Source organism: Falco peregrinus, chromosome 12 (genome assembly GCF_023634155.1).
Source record: "Falco peregrinus isolate bFalPer1 chromosome 12, bFalPer1.pri, whole genome shotgun sequence".
Classification (NCBI taxonomy): Eukaryota; Metazoa; Chordata; class Aves; order Falconiformes; family Falconidae; genus Falco; species Falco peregrinus.
The window spans coordinates 29,806,237-29,827,409 of record NC_073732.1 but is presented as its reverse complement, the minus strand read 5'-3'; the positions used below and the strand labels follow the sequence as shown (position 1 = coordinate 29,827,409).

Genomic DNA, 21,173 nt, shown 5'->3' with positions numbered 1-21,173 from the left:
AATTTAAATAAAAGTTTGGAACGATATTTGGACTGTTAAAAAAAAAGATAAGAAATACACTTATAAATCCTCTGTAGCTAATGGAGAAAAATTTCCACATGATCTGTAACCATGATAAACCATTTACACAGACAGAAAATGCCACAGATTGCAAAAGAAACTTCCTGCAAGCCAGTGACAAAGCAATGCGTAAAATGCATTGTGGGTGGCGTCTCCTGTCCTAGATCATGTCAGCCTTTTGTTAGGGAACCAAAAGACTATAATGAGGAATGCAAATTCTCTAGGGGCATTTCTGACTTTCATGCTGTCTTCTCCCTGCTTGGAGAGGGGACCAAAATGCAAATCACAGTCACTGGCTACTACTAAGAGGCAAGCCATTCCGTTCAGAGTGCAGAAGGGAACTGTTCGAACACAATCCCACAACTGAGTCACTAGTGTTTTCCATGTCATTCAGGAACTGCTTGGTTTGAGGCACGGGTCGTACAGACCTTCTTGGGTAAGGACACAAGAGAATAACAAACCCATCAATTCCAAATTTCAAGTTCTGGGACTCTCTTTTCTGTTTGGGAAAGATGAGAGATGGAATTCTTTCAATTGAACTTCCATTGAAAGACATATTCTCACTGACTTACTGTCCAAGCACAAACTGCAACACACCAGAAGAGTCCTGACACAGGCCCCACTGCCACCATCAGCTCAGGCACCTGCACAGCACTGTGCCCTCTCATTCTGGGACCCCTGCATACAGGGCACAGGCAGCCAGGCTGCCCGACCGACCAGACCTTTGCCATTGTGGGACCCGAGAGACAGAAGCAGGTAGCTGAACTTTTACACTGCAGTCAGAAGCATCTCTACAACATGACTGCACGCTGAGCACCATTGCGTGCTGTGATCTTCAGCTACTGCCTGACCAATTCAACACTTCTCTGCTTTCAAGTCTGGCAGAATTTTGAAAGGATGGGTTTTTAATCCTGAGAATGTCACAAATCTCAAGCCAGGATCTTTCTTAGCTTTGACAAAGTATCTTTTACCATATACATACTTTTACCGACTTGTCTAAGCTTTTGCTAAAGATTCAGCACTAAATTTCTCCTAAATACCAACCATTTAATGTCCCACTTTCAGTAATTTTAAATAGTCTAACTAGAAGTCTTTCACCCTATTCAATTTTACCTTGTCCACTCACTTGCAGTGGCATAATTTCATTGATTCCCCACTGCCATAAAGCCTTCCAGTAGTACATAAAAATCAAAATCCCAAATATTGAATGTGAATAAAGAAGCAGAACACTCTGCTACCTCTAATAAAAATTACTTTTGTCTAAAACTATGATCTACCATTTGGGTGATGTCAGGGCTGAGAGAATGTGGTGGCAGCATCTGTAAAATGATCATCCCATGACTGGGAAATTCTTCATTTAAAGGAATAGCTATCAAAAAATTATAGTAGGTGTATCCTCTGCAGTATGAAGGGATGGTGAGAATCACTTGCAGCACCACTACACCCCTCCTGCTAGCAAGGCTGCCATGTCAGTTAGAAGAGTTATAGATTACATATACACACATTTATTCCACATTAAAATCTGGTCCACAATTTTCACATCACATCAAATCCTCTTTTTTGACATGCGCCTACATAATTAAGCCATATACATTGTAAAAAAAAATATTTTTTCTAACCTCTCAAAGCAAGAGCATTCACATTTGTTTAAATATATGCAGTAGAATGAATAAAATTGCAAACATGACTAAGAAAATGTAGTGTCAAAAGCAAATGTGAAATAAAAAACCACCTTTTGTGAAGAACTCCCACACTAAGCTGTGCTCTTGTAAGATCAAAAATGTTGACCTTTTACTACAGTCCCCACAAAGCTGTATAGTGATGACCACACGGTGCAGGCTGTAGTTATTTACTGATGCAAAGTCTGCTTTGTCCGAGTCCCCAGATATCTAACCTCGGTGAATAACAGCACTGGCAACAGGCTGCAAAGAAGTGCATCCACACAGTGTTAATTTCCCACGTCGCTGGGGGGTGGGTGGGGTGGAAATCACACAGAATGGATGTTAACATTAGAAAAGCTACTTTTCTCCAAACTGTCTAATTAAGCAAATAATCCAAAGCCTCTCTCAAGTGGTAATTACTTTTACTCCTGAAGCTTTTGAAAACACTGGATTTTGAGAAAATTCTGAAAACAACATTCACATTTCTACCTTAATGTGTACAAAAGGCTGCTTAGGCAAACAAATGACATAAAAGTTTGTTCTTTTTCTTTCTTGCTTTTTAAAAAAGGAGACTCCAAAGTCACATCCAGCAAACAATTTATGAGGCAAAGAGATCTTTGAAAATATGGTCTGTAAATCTAACAAACTCCAGCTGGGCAAGGTGTCCTCTTACATCTGTGAAGTCTGCTCCTATGAAAAATGTTGTTTTTCAAATTGTGTTTGGGGTGTTGCTGTAGATACATTTTGTAAACAAGCCTGCAGGATAAGGGTATTAAAGAGCAACCTGTTCTTTAGGGCTGCTCTCCAGCAGTTTTGAACTGCTGCTGGTGGAACAGTCAAGAATCACCAATGACTTCACTACAATATTCTGGTGGTTAAAGTCTGAGCCACCCCATGAGAACGCAATCTTTGTAACCACATAGAATACTAACAGTGAAAAAGGAGGTAAGCTTAACATTGCAACTTCCACCTAGCAAATATTTAGTGTTTATTCCTGTATGCTATGTGCTACACAGAAGCTTTTCATGGACAAGAACAGACACATTAGTTCTTAATGTGTATGCCCTTTCTGAGTTTTGTGCTAGTATCTCAATCTTTAACACACTATTTCACGTGAGCTACTAGAAAGTGGGAAAACATATTCTTCCAGTTCTACATACCACAAATGAAGGCACAGAGATTACACAATATCCTAAGAGTCACACTGCAGCACAACAGGAACCGCACTACTGTTTCCTTCAACCTAGGTCTGCTTCCTAATGACTCATACTTCCTTCTCTGATGCTGCTGTATTTAGGGGCTTCACAGCGAAGGTGAAGCCTAAGAAAAACATGTCAATCAAGAAGTTTTGAGAGCTTCTTTAAAAAAACAAAAAAAAAAAACCAAAAAAACGAACACAAAAACCAAAACCCACATTGAATTTCAGACTCACAGTTCAAATACAATTTTTGCTTTCAGAAACACAATACACTTCAATACAACCTTTAAGAACTTCTTGACAGAAGACTTACTTCATTTTGTGATGCTTACGTTATTTCTCACCAATCAGTCATTGAAAAATAAGAACATAAAACATTTAATAAAACCACCAACAGTAGACAGATTAGGAAAACTGATCACAGGCAGTAAAAAAACGATTACTTGTGGTACAGGGAAAAACTCAAATGTACCATGGAAGTGTCCTTCCATTCACAAGCCTGAAAGACTGTCAGAATATTGAACCCAAAAAGGATTAGGGACAGATACACACCCAATGAACAAAAAGGAGCATTCTGACCAAGAAAATAGTGAGGGTCCAGCAGATGTTGTTACAGTATGGGCTGAGAGTATGCAAGAAAAGCTGTGTCTGGACCTACAAGCTCTACTACTGCTGTGCTTACACTGTAACTGCCTACATGCATCCTATTAGCCCCATGGTAATAAGTGCAAGGTCGATAACGCCTCCTTCACACCTCCCCTTATATTGCAGTGATCTGTAGTGACACTCATTATTTCAGTTTCAACACAATACATTCTGTTCAGTTCTCTAAGCAAGCATGTATCTGTCTCTTCACTGTAGCTTCAGTCACATGTGCCTTAAAAATACTCATAAGTAAGGAATACTGCAGTACAGCGCAATGTTCCCAAGTTCTACATTCTTGAAGAGTTCATGCAACAGTCACAGGCATTAGCATTCACTCTAATGGGCTTTGATTTAATCAATATCAAACAAATCCCAAACTAAAAAAAAAAAAACCCATCCACACCCCACCCACTTCTCTCTTGCTCTCACTAAAATGAAGGGGGGAAATGCCAACAAGTTTGTATGTTGAAATTCAGTCCACATGACATTTCCTTTGGATTTAATTGCTTCCATACAATTTGTATCTGCTAGTCACGCTAGACCCCAGAGCACTAAACATGCTGTTACAAAGAAGCTCTTGTCCTGTAATAACCTCCTTAATAACAGAGACGGAATTATGGGTAAAAACAATTTTCAACTTCATCCCAAGCATCCCAACAGGAAACAAATCAAAGCCTGGCCACTGACTCTTCCAACATGATTAATGAGCAAATAGTAAAAATCTGGAAAAAATCTGGAAAGGTCAGATTTTACAGATCCTACATTGTCAAACCTGTTCAAAGTTGGACACATTCACCAATTTAAGGAGCAGATAGCTCTGCATAATGTCATTTACCAATTATGGAGTGAAGATGGTCAGGCAGACCATCTTTTAGATGTTGACTACAGCAGCTCACAAAAATTACAAAAATAAAGCTACGTTCATTTTTCTTTCTTTGAGCAACCCAAACCATTAGTAAAGCAAATACCCTTTCAGATGGTTCCAGAAAAAACTATCCGGTTTTCATGGTAGCATTCGTAATGCCTGTATCTATTCTATACAAAACCTTCTAAAAATATGCTAACTGATACTCTTTTGTAATGATTAATGCATAAAGCAATTGTATTTTCAGTTCATACCATGAGATGGATGCACAATGGTTATCATCCATTAATGCACAAATACTCCTGAACTTTAGGTTTAACACTATGACTAAAGTATTAACTGCAGACAGATTTCATTAAACCAATGCAATTCTGCATGCACATTAATCATTTATTAGCTTAGAAGTGTACATCAGTCCAATATATCACATTTTATATCACACAGTAGTGCCTATAACAGCATTGTCATTGATTTCCTTAAACCATTTATAAGCACATACACCTAAACGTAGTGCAATTTTTGTGTCCAGACAGCCCTCTATATTAAGTTTCTTATATATTTCCTCAAAGGAAATCCTTCCTGGTAACACTTCTAGGGTCAAGTGTAGTCTTGCTTAAAAGCTTTCTTCACTGATACTTCACATGTAAGTAAAAAACATAGCTTGTATCCTAACTCAGAAAATCCAATGAGAGAGGGAACTGGATCACATCCTGTAAATCAAATGTGTCCTCAAAGCAGTTTTGTTCCAGATCAGCTTTCATCCTCAGATTTTAATAAGCACCACATTTTAAGCACCATATTAACCCCCAAATTTTATTAAGGACCACAGATGACATGATTTTAGATTCTGAGAAAACAGTCTGTTGATCATGAAAAGACACCGTCTTGGACCAGAAAATGACTAATTAATATGTTTCAACAGAAACTCTGTAGCCATTCTTACTACAAATCCAGAAGAAAAAAAGTAGCTCATAGACCCTTGATGGATTTTTAAGAGGGACTCTACCATCAACTCAGAAATTATCTTTATTTTTCTTTTCAGCTATGCTTTACAAATTTATATTAAAAGTTCCTTGTCTATCCAGGTTAAAATCTCCTCCAGTGAATCTGTCCGATTTTGAAGTAATCTATTCCAAATATTTACAATTGTCAATGGGAGGAAAAACCTTAATTTCCACAAAGTTAAATAAACTTATGAATAACTTTGTTTCAATCACTGTAAATTGTAAGCTTAAGCCTGACAGATCTTACTACTAGCACTCAAAGCAGCCCTCGTTAAACAGCTCATTTACACCCAGTGTCAATAGGCACAATCCCTCTTGTGCCTGCAGCATCAGTCTACAATACAATAACAAAACACCACATTCTGCTCTCTTCAGTCAAGATCCAAAATAGACACCACTCAGTCAGTAAGATGTGACCCAGCTCTGAACAGGACCATTCAAAGACCCTAGAAATAGGTTTTAACATATCACTGGATTTCTCCTACAAGGCTGCTGCTGTTTTAAGTAAATCTGCATGCTTAACACATTCAAGTGCCCTTGGCAACAAATGCAGTTACTTCTAAAAATAGGTGTGTTAATCCAAAACCAAAATTTTAAACCCATGAACCAAAATGTGGTCCATTATAATGCTAAATTAAAAATATTTCTGACATTCTGATTTTTAAAAATCAGTGTATTCAATGACAAAGCTCTTTCCATAAACTACTAGGCCACCTGGTATTTCAGCATTTAGTTTCAAAGCATGAAGTTTTAGAACACTGGAACAGGTTGCCCAGGTTGTAGATGTCCCATCCTTGGAAGTGTTCCAGGCCAGGCTGGATGGGGCTCCAGGCAATCTGCTTGAGTGGAAGGTGTTCCTGCCCACAGCTGGGGGGTTCACCTAGATAGGCTTTAAAGGCTTCTTCTGATCTAAACCATTCCGTGATTCTGTGGAAATCAATCTGAAGATATTATTTGTAAACTATTGTTCAGAAAATGAATGCATAAACTTGCTCTTAACTTCCATATTAAGAAATACAAAGTGGATAAGTAATTATCATAGTCTGACAATTATTAAAATGTAAGCTACAGAGAAACACAAAGAACAGATAATCTAACACGTATGGCACATATAATGTCCTGAGACAAGTTTTCCAATTAAAAATTTGATCACGGGATCAGATGTTGTATGACAGAGCTTGAAACCTCCTGTTAAATGGAAGGACATTCAGTTCACCAAATTCAGTAGAAAGTCAGTGAAAATTAAAAGCATACAGCAGGTCATAAGCTCCATTCTGCTATGAATGAAGATGTTGTCTATATTCAAAGCTGTGTAAGTTTTACCAAAGACATGATTATAAGTCCTTACTAAGTTAAAGATACACAACATAGAATATAGGCAAAACCTTTTTCATATACAAAACATTAATTTTGGCTTAATCAGCAACACCAAAAAATAAAAATGGTTCTGTCCCACTTCTCCTGAAAAATAGGTTAGCAAGTATCGTCAATTAAAAGCAACTGAACTTCAAAGACATAAATTTTAACCCACGAAACAGTTCAGCCAGACAATCCACTGTAAGGGAAAAAAATAATTACATCTCTTTCACTATCAACTTTGTAACTTACAGTACTGAAACCTATCCAAGTGTGATCACATTTATTGTCCATTCATTTTGCATTCCATTTTAATTGCCTTTTATTTCTCATTATTTTACTTCCATGTACTCCTTTGCATTGACAGAAGCACAAAGAAATAACATTACTATAGTCAAATTCCCCTCCCTCCCCCCGTGACAGTGGAGACCATTAACGTCTGGTTGTAGTTCAATTCACTACTTCTAATGTAGTACTAAATAGGGAAGTTAATCTATTAAACCTTTACAATCAGAAAAAGAAATAAAAATAAATAAATGGGAAAACTGCACAGCTGTACTTAAAAGCTAACCATATGTAATCTTCTTAGGCAGTACATATACTCTGTTTAATTGCACTTGCAGAAAAGCCATCTAAAATACAAAATTAACAAACATCTTCAAAAACAATCAGTGTAGGCTTTCCAGTGATTACATGAACTTCATTGTTTGCTCTGTCTGAACATTCCTATCAAGTTACATGTTTATATCAAGCTAAATACAATCATGAGAACTTGCTCATTATTTATTAGCACATATTGATAAGAAAACATTATTATAAATCAAAGGTACCCCAAAACTACCAGGAAACAGCATTTCCTGCATGTAGTATTAAAAAAAAAAAAAAAATTTAACTTTGTATGCAGATTATTATGAAAGAATTAGCATTACATTACAAAGTTTGTTGTTTATTGAATATATTTGTCAAAAACAGTAATTAAATTAAGCTTATACAGATGTATCTGAAATACGGTTGGCATTCTGTACCTACATAATAAACTGAGAAACTTATAAAGCTGTGGTGACTGAAATGCAAGTTCCGACCACAGTCATAGGCATGCAACAAAGCAGAACAGCCTACAAAGTAAATAACCGCAAGAATATAGATAACCTAGTGTCTGTGCCTTTTATTAGTATGTCCCAAAAGTAACCTTCAGTATCGACAGTTCTTTAATAAAACTTATTAAAGACTCTTGTGATTATAAATTCTATTGTTGCTACTATACTTCAAAAACTCACACCGAATTTTGGGACCATAATCAAGTTTATATAGATAACCTCCTTATTCCAAATTTAGACAAGTTTCTGTACTGAAATAACTGAGCAACATGTAAGGTCAGTTTCTGAGATTCTTAATTCTGTCCACAAATACACAAAAATTCTATCAAGGCCTGATACTGGCAATAAACTAACTAGCAAACTGAACTAACTCTCTGTTTGGAGAGACAACTTCGAAATTCCATTTTTTTTTCTTACTTGTACATATTACCAGAGGTTACAGAAATCAAGGAAATATAACAGTTTACTTTCAATCCTAAAATTATTCTTCCTATTTTTTTTTCCTACAAATAAAATATTTTTATTTGCAGGAATTAAATTACCTAACTGCATATGTCTCGGAAGTTCACATGCTGACCCCCTCACCTATTTGATTACACTACAGGTCCCTCAGACAAAGCCCAATCAGTCAAGTTTTGCCCAAAAGAGATCTGGCACAATCTCAGAATCAAGAAGATAAAATTACACCATTCACATCATGTTGATTCCAGAAACTAGGAAGATAAAAAAACCAACTCTCATTTGCACAAAAGTTAAGGAAGTTCTCTGGATTTATAACATCATCATTAAAACAGCATTTGAACTAGACTCCAATTAAAGCAGCAACCAGACAGACCCCTAATGATTAATAGAATTTATAATCACAGCTTGCAAATTTAGCCCTGATGTGTAAATTCCAACCTCAGAACATCCCAAGCATCTCTAAGAAGAGTTACAAAGGTGAGTTATAGTTGAACTCCAATCGATTAAATTTTGGCATTATATCACAGTTTCCCTATGTTTGGAACTATTTAATACACTCACTAATTTCAGAGAAAAATCATCATAATTACACATCTCAGTACTGTTTCTCACATTATAACTTATTTTTCATAAAGGGACACTGGTGAGGGGAGCAGTTCAGGCACTTAAGTCCCACATGAACAACCACCAGAGACAGGGAACAAAACAAATCCCTTCAGGTGTGGATTAAATGCTTCCAAAAGCTATACGCTTCCTCAAATGTCTCTTTCTAACACATGACACCAAAACCAGCAAGGAACAGCAAGGATGCACGGCCTCTTGCTTTGCACCGTTTTTCCACAAGGACCAAAGAAAGCTACATCAATGTAAGCCCCACCTTACAGGACATGCATCATGTTCATGAGTAACTGCAGTCATAACTGAGGAATACTGCAAAAGGTGTTAGTGTTTTCCACATTTTTATCAGGACAGAGTAACTTTCTCATGCATTGTCCACCTCCTCCCCATCCCTAGTTGTGTAACTACATGCCTGAGGCAGAAAAGTATCTCTGTTATTAACATTGTACAGCACCAAGCACAACATCAATATAAAATAATAACAATCACTATAGAATTAACACAAATGGCTTTCAGGGAAAGGCTATATTTGGAAGTCATTTGAGTACCTCAACTGTATTAGTATTATTTGGTTTGCCATTCTCAGAAAAAGTTTATTCATAGTATTTACATTGCTTTTCTTCTCCTGTTGTCCTGCTGAACATGCTTAGCAATATAAAACTGATCATGTCTTAGATCAAGCTTCTCCACCAACAGGAACCAGTAGGAAAAAATTTGAACATGTTGAGTAAATCAAATATCGAAAGCAATTTGCCGCCTTTCCCCTTGAGCAGGATTTACTGGCAAATATGTGCTGGTATGGCAAATGTTCACTGTAACGCTTTAAAAACCAGTGTGATAAAGACAACAGAGGCAACAGTCTCACAAATCTGTTCCATGCAAACCCCAAACTCTCTATAATCAGTTTACTTCTGGAATTAAATCAAAGAGTCTGACCAAGCAGCACCGTACACACACTGAGAAAACATTAAAACCTTAGTCTTCATTTGAAATATGAGGCTGTACCACCTAAAAACAAATCAGTGGAAAGTAGTACTTGAAAAATTCTTCTTACAGAACATGTGTACACAGCTCAGCATGTGGATCAATACACAATTGATATTCCCACTTACCTACATAAGAGCTACGCAAAGCAGATTGCCTGTCTCTCCAGAAACCCTTTTTATCAGAAATAAATCACACTTAAATTTTTTTCCACACACGCACACACAGAAAAATGCTTCAGATAACACTGCTGTTGTGTTCATTAGTTAGTCTGTTTTCCATCCCCCACTTCTGCAGTTTGGTATTTAATTACAGGGTGGAGTGGTCCCCAAGGGTACTTGTGTTTCTTCCAGTCACAGCCAGAAAATTTCTGCAGGAACTGACATGCAGGGAGTGCAACTGCTTCAAGTTATAGCTGGTTCCCTGTCAACAAGGTTAGCTCACTGTTCACTGAAACTGCACCACTACTTCTGCTTAATAATTCTTGACAATATGTTTAAATACAACAAATTGTATTGCAAACTTCAAGAGATAATAAAGGCTTTAACAGGACCCCATTTGGCTATTTACTCTTAATTTGCTTCTCAATTTCTTGGGGGTTTTTTTGCTAATAACTATGAACAAGTATTTCTCATTAAGCTGGAAGGGGAAGGGAGGGGGGTGTGGTGGGGTTTTTTTTGCCTCAAATACAGGAAAATGTAAGCTTGTAAGCCTGGTTTAGCCAAATAGTGATTTTCAAGCATATCATCGGACTTGAACCCTATATTTATTATTGCACATAGTTTTAAATGCTGCTTCCGTAAGTGCTCTTAAAATTTCTGCAGACAATTCTATTTTCACCTGAAAAGCATTACAACACTTATGAATTGTAATATTTTACATGTGATCATTTTATAGCTGTTACTCCCCAAAGCATCGAGCTGTAAAGAAATACGCTATAGATATAGAGAAATACATTATTTCAATTATTTTTCACAGAATTGAGAAAAGTTCTGTTGGATAAATAGAACTGGGGAAATAAAATAAAGACTAACATAGGTAACAAATTACATAGTGAAAAATTTATTTTATATTAAAAAAGGATGTTGATAATCAGACTATTACTGTTGACAGGATTTGGAAAAACACTGATGTCACTTTGGGGGTTTATCCATACTTCTTTTCAATAAAGGAGTGGCATTTTTTTGCCTAAGTAACAAGATTCCATCAACTTGGAAAACTCTGCCTCTATGTCAGATATGTGTGACAGGAAGGTGAAACCACATGAGCTCATTTTGGTATTAGTCAAAACCCAAACAGCAGACAAAGATTACGTTACGCAATTTTTAGCCAGAGCTACCTGAAAGCACCTGCTGGCCGAGCCCTAGCAAGAATGTGTGTAAAGTATTTATTTTAAAATTATCTCTTACTGTGCTCCTACTAGTCAGCTGCTTCTTCTCTGCCCTGTTCTACTGAGAAACACACATGCAAAGTGCAGAGCAACAAGATCTTCTCATTCAAGTGATAAATCAAATTAATGAAAAACTCCTCAGTTTGGACTCTGGTACATGTCCACTCAGCATTATAAACTGATACAGTAACATACAGAATGGCAAAAAAACCCAAAACACGTTTTCGTGCTTTCCTAGTAGCTCAGAGTGTGACAACTGGCAGAACATCCATGTGCTGAGTAATTCAAAGGCTGGGCTCTTGATTACTCCTTTGTAGATTCCAAAGACACAATGCAAAGAAGTCACTGTAGAATCGTGGAAATTATGCATTTATTAGTTTTTCTAAACAGCTAACATCCTCTATCTTTCCCTTCATGCATTGTCTATATGCCATTTATCATAGCTGAGTACACACACATGCACACAGAGTATGAACTCGAGACACTGCTCTTCTGACTGAGAAGGCTGTGGGGTACACAATTAAATGATCTCCTGTAGCCCTAGCAGTTTAACTGCCTCAATATCCTTAGGCAGATGCTTCATCAATAAATGTTTTCTTTCATTCATAAACATTCTGCCACTGTGTATCTACCGGGCTAATAGTGCCACTTGATTTGCAGTGAACCTGGAGCAGAGATACAGAACCGACCAAAATAAGGCACCGTGGCCTTACCACATGTTACAATTTTCACCTATTTTCAGGCTTATTAAACTGCTTTGAATCAAATTCTGAATGTCATAAATAAAACACCCTGACCAAAATTATTGACTAGAAGGGATAGGCAGTTATGTTACCACACTTCTCAAAAACCTGTCACCAAAATAAGGAAGCCTACTCCCAAGTCCCTAAAGATATGGATGCTATAAATATAACCCACACCACTTGTACTGCAGCAGCACGGCCCGGCTGTGAAAAGGCGCCTACGACAGGAACATCGGAGAGCCGGTGGCCCGGGTTACACATTTCCCCCCCATCCACGGCCTATTTTGCTTCCAACGGGTTGCAAGACACACAGCGTCCTATTTTCCCTCAGTGTAGAAAACGCCCTGGAACGACTGCTATTAAACTTACTTTTTAAAAGTTAGTTTCTCGGACGTGTGGCCAAGAGGGAAACAAGGAACAGACAGCCGACAGGCAGGGCTTCTACCCCCGATTCTGGAAGCAGCCCTGCGGCCCTCGCCGGCCGGCCGCCGCGCCCCGCTCGTCTGCCCCTGCCCGCCGGTGAGGCGGCGAGTTCCCTCCCCGGGCTCTGACAGCCACCGCAAGCTTGGAGCGCGTCAGCGCCCTCGCCTCACGGCGCTGCCGCCCGCCCCGGGCTCCCCGTCGCCCTCGCCTCACAGCGCAGCTCGCGGCCGGCCCGGCCACCAACCCCGCGCTCCTCTACGCCAGCCGTGGCCGCCCGGCGCGACACTTGGCCGACAGCCCTCCCCGGCGCGGCCCAGGCCGCGGCAACCGCCCTCCGGCCCAAGACCCCGCGCCCGCTCGCCCCGGGGCCGCGGCCACCGCCGAGCGCAGCCGCTCCAGCCGCGCTCCCCAGCGCCGCCGCACTCACTTGAGGAAGTACCGCTGTCCCGTGTGCGTGAGCGCCATCTCCCAGCCGGGCGGCAGCGGCAGCTCGTCCGTCACGTCGTAGGAGCGCTGGCGGAGGTGCGCGTGCTGCTGCGCCGCAACCGAGCCCACGAGCGAGGCGGGCGAGGAGTGGGAGCGGACGTGCTGCGCGGCGGGGGGCCGCGGCGGGGGGCCGCCCGAGTCCGTGCTCGACTGCCGCGAGTGCGAGCCCGAGTCCGGCTCCTTGAAGAAGGACTCGGGCAGGATCTTCTTCCTCCAGGAGCTGGGCTTGGGGTTCATCACCGCGTTGAAAAGCGCCTCCAGCTCCGTGTCCAGGTCCTGCGTGACGTGGATCACTTGCTGCCCCGGCGGCGGAGGCGCGGGAGCGGGGTTCATTTTCCACTCGGCAGCGGGCGCGGGCGGCCCGGGGGGCAGGCAGTCGTCGAGGCCGGCCCCGGCACAGGCCGCCGCCGAGGACGTGCCCTTCGGAGCCGGCCGGGCGGCTCTCTGGGCGCGGCGCCGCTCTGCCGGAGCGGGCGGGCGGCGCGGCGGCGCGGGGAGTGCCTCTGCGCCCCCGCCGGCAGCGTCGGTGTCCCAGGCGGCCGGCAGAGGGGCGGGCGGGTCAGCCCCTCGGGCAGCGCGGCGCCCTCCCCCAGGCCGGGCCGCGGCGGGACGAGGGGACGCGCCGGCCCCTCCCGCCCGGCCCCCGGCCCGCCCGCCCGCCGGCCGTTATGCAACTGCCGCGGAAGCTTCGGGTGCTTGCGGCCGCCGCGGGCCGGGGCGTCCTTCAGAGCCTGCCGGGGCCTGTCCTCCCACCCCGCCGCCCAGGCCGCCGCTCTCCGCGTCCCGCACGAAGTTAGTGGGGGCCGGGCGGAGCGTTCCGGATGAATGCGACGGCCCCGCTGGCCGCCGCCCGCCCCCGTGGTTTTGCGGCGGGCGCCGCTGCCCCGGCCCGGCCGGCAGCAGGCGGAGCGGCTGCACCCTCCCGCCGCGCAGCGCTGATTCAGTGCCCAGGGGAACGGGGAGCGTTTTCTCTCCTGATGTAACCTCATTTCTGCCAGCCTGACTGGCTCTGCTGTAACACCACTGTGCAGGAAGCTCGCGGGTGATACCAGCTGCTGGAAGCGAACGCGACTCCCGAGTTAGCTGGCGTACGAGCTCCGCCGCGGAGCGGTGACAGCGGGGGTGCAGGCGGGGGGCCGCGCCGCGCTGCGGGGCAGGGCCAGGGTTAGCCCTTGGTTGACAGGGGCGAACTCCGCGCAGAGGTGTATCAGAAAGCTTCCCAACTCACTAGCCGGAGGTGGTATTTCAAATGCAGCTGTGATGCTTCGTGGATCTATCCTGACCACGCATTCCCAGTCACTTGTCCTCTTGCTAGTCTGTCCTGGAAGACAGAGCTGTCATCAAAATGCATTCCTGAGGCTTTCCATAAAGCGAATGTAATATATACAGTTCTTTTAAATCTTGCCTCTCTTTTTTTGGTGCAGTTAGAACAACTTTTGAACGGTGATGTGACCAGAATTTGCTTAATTTCAGTAGCTGCACCTATAAAAGATAATATTCTTCACTTTCCAGCTTTAGTGTTGGTTTTGCGATAGGAAGCATATGGTGTTTTTATGACTGCACACATACAGACATCACACATGGTCTATACAAACACACCACTTTATCTTAGTAATGCATTTCTTCATTTTCTGCATTTTGGACAGACTCCAGGCTATGCTGATTGATAAGAACACATCCTCCTCAGTAATCAGAATCTACATTAGAAAAGTCTTAGGTAAGTACTCTTTTTCTGAACTTCCTTCTTAAGAAGCATGGACTACTCTGAACTTCATTTAGCTTCTTCAGCTTGGAACTTGGACCCAACTCTTGAACAACCTTTTCCCCTTGATCGGTGTTACATCTAATGATGGTAATGTAGATTCTGAGATTGACAGTTCAAGCCTCTACATGAATACTGGACAAGGATCAGCTAGCTCTATGGAACAAATCTTGCTTGTGCATTTCCTCGTTTCCTTGTTTTAACAAACATTCCCTGTCATTTATTTTTCCTTACATTTCCTGTTCATGTTTCCATTGGCTAGGCAGATCTCCTTGAGTTTTTTTGTTGGTTTGTGGGGGTTTTTTGCCACATCTGCTATATTTCTGGTCAGGAAACCAGTGCTCCGGAGACTTGTTTATGCTTCCCTTCCCTAAGAATTTTCCATTACATCCTTTTGTACTGTTCTTCTACTGCTTCCTTACTGGCTCACTTGCTAACATTTTTAATAGTTCACACAGCTGTGCTAATTGCAGCACCTGCTCCAGGGTTATGCAGATATTGGATATCATTTTGTTCTAAAATTTCCTTGCTTAAAACCTTTGGGTGTTAGATGATTGTGTGTGTGCATGCACACACACGTGGTCATTGTACAGATAATGATGTGAGCATGAGGGATTTTTGATACAGCCTTTACAAGGGCTTTTTTGCTTCCTCCAGGCCTCCGCATCCTTGGGTAAAGACACACCCATCTACCTATTACATTCCTTTCCTGATGACGTGCCTATTCAAGGGAACGTTCTGATAATTTCACTCATGGTGCCATATACATTAATTTGACCACTTCCATGAGACAGTGTGGCATCTCATAAGTAAGTGCACATTGGTTCTAAACTTAAGTAGTATTTATTACAGCTAGAACTGTCTTCTTCAGCAAGATGTTAGCATTTCAGCTGCACTTTCTACCGAGTAATATAATTAGCTGCTATTGTACCACTTGGTGTAAGCTTAAGCATCTTTCCCCACCAATCTGAAAGTGATTAACACTGTGAGAATAAATTTTCATAGTATTGTTGTTATTATTCTTTGTTTAGAAAATAGAAACTTCCTTCTTTGCATACAAAAATAGGATATGACCACCAGCTTTTACAGAAAACTATTTGGTGTGTTCAAGCCCTCAGAAGACAATGACACTTCCATCACAATGGGATTGGATTAAGTGATAAAGGAAACAACCACAAATGTGACATAGAAAGCCTCCTTATCATTACTTCTTTCTACTAATTACAAGATCATACGTTATAAAAAACAAGACAATAACATTATCTCAATTTCACCTGCTATTCAAATGTTTTCTAATAGTGCAGACTTTTTTTTTTTTTCTTTCAGCTGAAGGATTTACAAAAGTACAGTACTTTGAGTATCCCTCTTTGTCATACATTTTCTAGCAGCAAAATCAGTCTATACTTCAGTGGAAGCTGAGCAAACAGATCGGAAGAAATAAGCTCACTTTCAAATGTACCCTTAGATAATGAGCATCTAATGGTTTAAAGACACAGTACCACTGGTTGTGATTTTTAAAGCATCCATTGCTTTGTATCAAAGCCCTGCATACATTAATTTTTTTCTGAGAGAGGCTACATAGATGAAGATGCATGTGTGATATCTGTTATAAAATAAAACGTTTTAGATTCCCTGGAAAAATCTCATGCCTTCTGAGTAACTGAGTAACAATTACACAGTATAGACCAGTAAAAGCACGCACAATTTCTGTTTGGGTATGCACTATGCAAAGAGACTTTAAGCACTCATTAACTACATCTAGTTGCTTGCATATACTTCAGTGAAAAAAAGCCATACATAAAAAGAAAGCTTCTATTCCTCTAAAACAAATAATGGAGGACAAAGAATATGATGCAATGGTAAACATGTTACATGAAGTTTCATTATCGAAAGGTATACATGTGCATCATACACATTTACACTTAAAAAAATAGAGTCTGTAACACAAATTAGTAAGTTTTATTTGCACTTGTGGCAACTGGGTATTATCTGATAAGACTTTTTTGTATGTTATGATCTTGCTAATTGTTCTGTGTTAATCTGATTTTCAAGAGACTTCTGAGAAGGTATACTTCAGTAAACGTATTGGTTTTTAACAAAGGGGTCAATGCCTAAGATTCTGTTTTTACCTGTGTGCATTTTACAGCTATTTGTTACTCAGGTAGCTAAGAGCTTTTACACTCTGGTTGGCACCTCAGAATGCACGCAAAGCATATCCTGGAGACAATGGTGATATGTTTTATTTAATACAAAGACCTGGTGCGTATTACAAAGTTTCACCAAAATAGCTGTGTAAACATACCTCTGCAGCCAACATCTCCAAGCCAGCAAAACCTCTAACATGGACACAGTCTGCTAGCAAAAAAACCCCCAAAAAAACCCCACAACTGCTGTCAGCGGAGTTCATGTTGTTTTATAAGTTGATGTAATTTTACTGGCAAGAAAGCTATGTGAACATCTATAGTAGATGACTGCTCAGACATTCATTTCACAAACAGCTGTGCTAACCAAAAAAATTGCACCAATGTTTGTGTCTCAGAGGTTATTCCCCTTCCAGCAAAGCCAGCGGAATGGGACATACAAACACTGCTCATCCACGTCAATACAAAGTCAGATTACACTTAAACAGTTTGCAACAGTGATTTGGGAAAAGCTGCAGTGTCTGGTTTGCAAACAGCTGAAGCCGCATCAGAAGCCACTACAGTACAGCCACTTGTTTCAGCTTCTTTACTGAGATTACCCCTCCCAAGAAGACAGTGGAACAAAAAACCCAGGCACACCATAATCAGTTTGTTCCAGGTAGCTTAATGCTGATGAAAATGAGGCTTGCTGATGTATTATGCACATAAATTAATTAGGAGACAAATTCACCTTCGTGAACGTGGTGGTAATGCTTACAGGACAGAAAAACAACTAGTCTTTTAAGACTTTCAGTTACTCAAGACAGATTTGAAATATGATTTTTGGCCAAATTCGGTGGGGTAAATAAGTCCTAAAATAGATATGAAAATAAACTGGGATCTGATCTGCTCTGGTGCTTCAGGATAAAAGTCCAGAATTGCAAAAAGCAAAAAAGAAATTGCTTAACACAGTGTGATCTTACTGGCAAGAGTTGTTCTGGAATAGTTATGTTGGTAGGCTCCCTGTGTGAACACTGCTGACAATACCAGAATAATTACCCAGCTAACAAGACTAAATTAAAGGAGTAGCTGCAGAAGAAAAAGCATTCCGGAATATCTTTGCAAACTTTAGCAACAGGGTAGTGCAGAACAGTGCTGAGACTCATACCAGCATGAAAAGTACTTTTCCTAGCATAACTAATTTAACTTGCAGAAAGATACAGTAAGATACAGTTTTCTTTTTTGTTAATAAAAGCTGCATGTACACAGAGATGGTTCTCTGACAGATTTTGCTAGGAAACAAAGCTAATAGTCTAATTACAATCAGATTTAATATTTTAGGTGAGTCTTCCAGTTTGAATTTCCTGTGTCTCATACAGAGGGTATAGGACTTGCTCGAGCTCAGCAGGGCAATTTGAAACACAGCCTAATTATTCCAACATCCTGCTGCTGCTGTTAGTGTAAAACATACCAGTTGTCACTGGTGTGTTTTATATTGTGTATATATATTAAGTGTGTGTATATATATTGAAACACCTGAGAAGGCAGCGTCATATATTTCTTAATGCAGCTTGATCACACGTTGTTGGTTGTACTTGTTGCTCAGTGCTATGTATTTCACCTTTTCCCTTCTCTGCAGAAGATAAGGCCCATGTGACTTGTTCTGTGTATTTTTGAATTGCAGGATCCTCTATTTCCCCAAGTGACAAGAACATTCATGATCAGTATTCCCTGTTTTCATCCTGTGTTTTCTTTTTGCCTGGAAAATCATCCTTGATACTAACTTTTAACCTTTGTGGGAGAACTAGCAGGGATAAGAGGCAAGTTGTTCTAGGAGATGTTAAAAGCTGACCAGTCTAAAACCAGTCACTTAAGATGTGGTGCTGCCATGGAACATGACAGAAGAAAAACCTAGCGAAGCAGAAAAAAAAAAGTACCTTTCCTCATCCACGTCCCTTTTTGTGTAGCTGCATGGGGACAAGCCAGGGTGCAGGTGCTGGCATGCAGACCACTGAGAACCTTTGTTCTTCAGGTGGGCAGAAGTAAGCAAACATCTCCATCCTTTAGCTGAGAGACCATGATGTGAAGATGTAGTCTGACAGAGATAAAACGGCACATTTTTTTCTAATGGCAATACCTGGGAAGAGTGGAAGACACAGCACTGCTTTTCTTCTCTTGGTTTCATGATTTTTATGAGGAAGACCTGAAAAACTGGACCTGGTGCAGCAAGGTATTAAAAAATTAAAAGGCGTGCTTATAGAACTTACTCTTTTTGATGAGTAAGAAAACTTTGTATGATAAAAACAACCTACATGAAAAGTACTCAAAATGCATGCATCCTTGTTAGGGATATTTGTTGACTGATTTATAAAAGGCATGCATCTTGTTTTCTTGTGAATTCTTGACTTCATCTGCTATGAGACTGTATGCTAGACTGCTTTGCGATAAGAGATTTTGTAACACATCCCTAGATTAGCCGCAGTTAGGAGGAAATTCCCTCAGCATTCAGATCATATGAAGCAGCAAAGATCGCCAAAGAAAACCTTTTTTAAGAACTGACACAACCTCTAATAATTACTAAATCAAGACAAACAATGAAGTCTCACCTTTTTTACCTAACAAAGTTGCTCAAAAGATTCCACGTTAGCTTTGTTGGGGCTTGAATTCTCAGTTCTCAAAGCACCGACTATTTTGCTTCAGATATGCTTGGAGCAGTTCCAGTTGCACTCATCCCTCACGCTGCTTTGCAGCCATCTGCTCCCTGGACGCTGCTGTAACCAGAGGGCTCAGCTGGCAGAAGGGAACATCTGAACACTGTGCTTGGTCTGGGTTCATGCAAAGTTAGCCAACCTTGCCTGCGCTACGTGCCAAGGTGGCTGCCCAGTGACTGACATGGGTAAGGCACACTCATGCTTTCCCCTTCAGACCAGTACCGGTCTGTCAGCAAAATCCGAACCTGCAATCCCCAGCGAGGACAGGGAAGTATTTGGGAAACTGGGGAGTTCTTAGATTGGAAATTGGAAGATAGATTAGGATGCAGAAAAGCATAGACAATGGTGATTTTAAAGGCCACCCATGTGAAATTACTAACCAATTTCTGAAATGCAGAACAAAAGCATTTACAACAGGTTTTGTTTCAGTAATAACGTAAGTACTGAGGGATTTCTCTAAAATTAGGCCTTACTTAGGGCTTCTGCTAAAGACAAACCTAACCTAAAAAGAAAATTTTCTGTTATCTTAAAGTAGATCTACGATCACAGAATGCTTGAAAGGCCTGGTAGAGAAGCTTCTTGACTTCTGCAGTTCTGGTATTTTAAATATCTGTTGGGAGCACTAGGAGTAGCACTGTGAATGTTCACACACACACACAAGCACGCTACAGAGCAAGACAGATTCCATAAAGTGAAATTCAGTTTTAATCTATTTACATAAGTTTTCCTTTTGCCAAAAAACAACACTTTGACAGAGGAATAGATAGGGAAAGGAAAACAGTAAGATCAGTAGAAGCTCATTACATTTTTAACGTTGGGGGGGGTGCGTAATAAGTGTATCTCATATGTTCTGCAGCATACTTGGTCAGTATTATTCCTAAATGGAATAATATTGTTTTCTATTGATACAAATTATTTGATAGGTGAGTGAAATTTCAGATTTCAAGGTACAACTGCAGTAATCGGACTGCCACAATTTATATTTATCCTGAAAATAAAAAATCAGCTAGAATATTGGGCGGGGGGGGGGGGGGGAGAAACTGTGCTCTAATATACCCAACCCTGACCACAAAGCTAAGCATAGAGTGACAGGAGACTTCCTTCCCTTCATTTAGGTAAGTAAGAAACAGCAGAGCTTTACTCATGGAGCTTTGCCAGGTTATTCCTCATCTTGGACTTCCTTCCCTACACACTATTGTTAATATTACAAAGTCACAGTATAGGAAACAGCCATTCTTATAAAAACTGGAACTGAAACAAGATCACCATTCATACCTTTGAGTCTATACATGGACACATTTTGTAAACAGCACTAAAACAGGTCTAATGCATTTAACATGAAATTAAAAATGCAATGTTAAGACAAAAATCTTGGTTCAGTGGGGTTTCTGTTAAATGAGAATTGTAGGCCTAATCCAAAGTTCAGATACTGATTTTATTTATATATGTGTATATGTAAATTCCATAGCTGTTTAAACACATTTTTCCCCACGTAATTCAAGAAACAGAATTAATTAGCCAGTTAAAAGGTGAGAAAGTATTTAGTCTAGTACATTCAAGGCTTGCAAGAAAGCATAGCAGGCACAAG

General features: G+C 40.8%; 1 protein-coding gene and 1 long non-coding RNA gene across 6 annotated transcripts in view; one reads left to right on the top strand and one right to left on the bottom strand.

Annotated features, from left to right (window-relative positions):
- The window catches only part of WWTR1 (WW domain containing transcription regulator 1), a 77,875-nt gene extending 64,092 nt beyond the window's left edge, over positions 1–13,783 (bottom strand). The window contains exon 1 of the mRNA XM_055816895.1: positions 12,934–13,783. Coding sequence (XP_055672870.1) covers positions 12,934–13,325 — 392 coding nt within the window. The 5' untranslated portion in view covers positions 13,326–13,783. The remainder of the gene's footprint in view (positions 1–12,933) is intronic.
- LOC114011153 (uncharacterized) lies at positions 12,899–19,260 on the top strand. Of its 5 annotated transcripts, none has more exons than XR_008749345.1 (3): positions 12,899–13,028; positions 14,639–14,709; positions 15,412–16,854. It is a non-coding gene; the product is annotated as an uncharacterized LOC114011153 (long non-coding RNA). The 5 variants fall into 5 exon arrangements; XR_008749346.1 differs by lacking the exon at positions 12,899–13,028 and adding an exon at positions 13,126–13,265; XR_008749344.1 differs by lacking the exon at positions 12,899–13,028 and adding an exon at positions 18,559–19,260 and having other exon boundaries at positions 13,800–14,709; positions 15,412–15,563.
- The last annotated feature ends 1,913 nt before the right edge of the window (positions 19,261–21,173 follow it).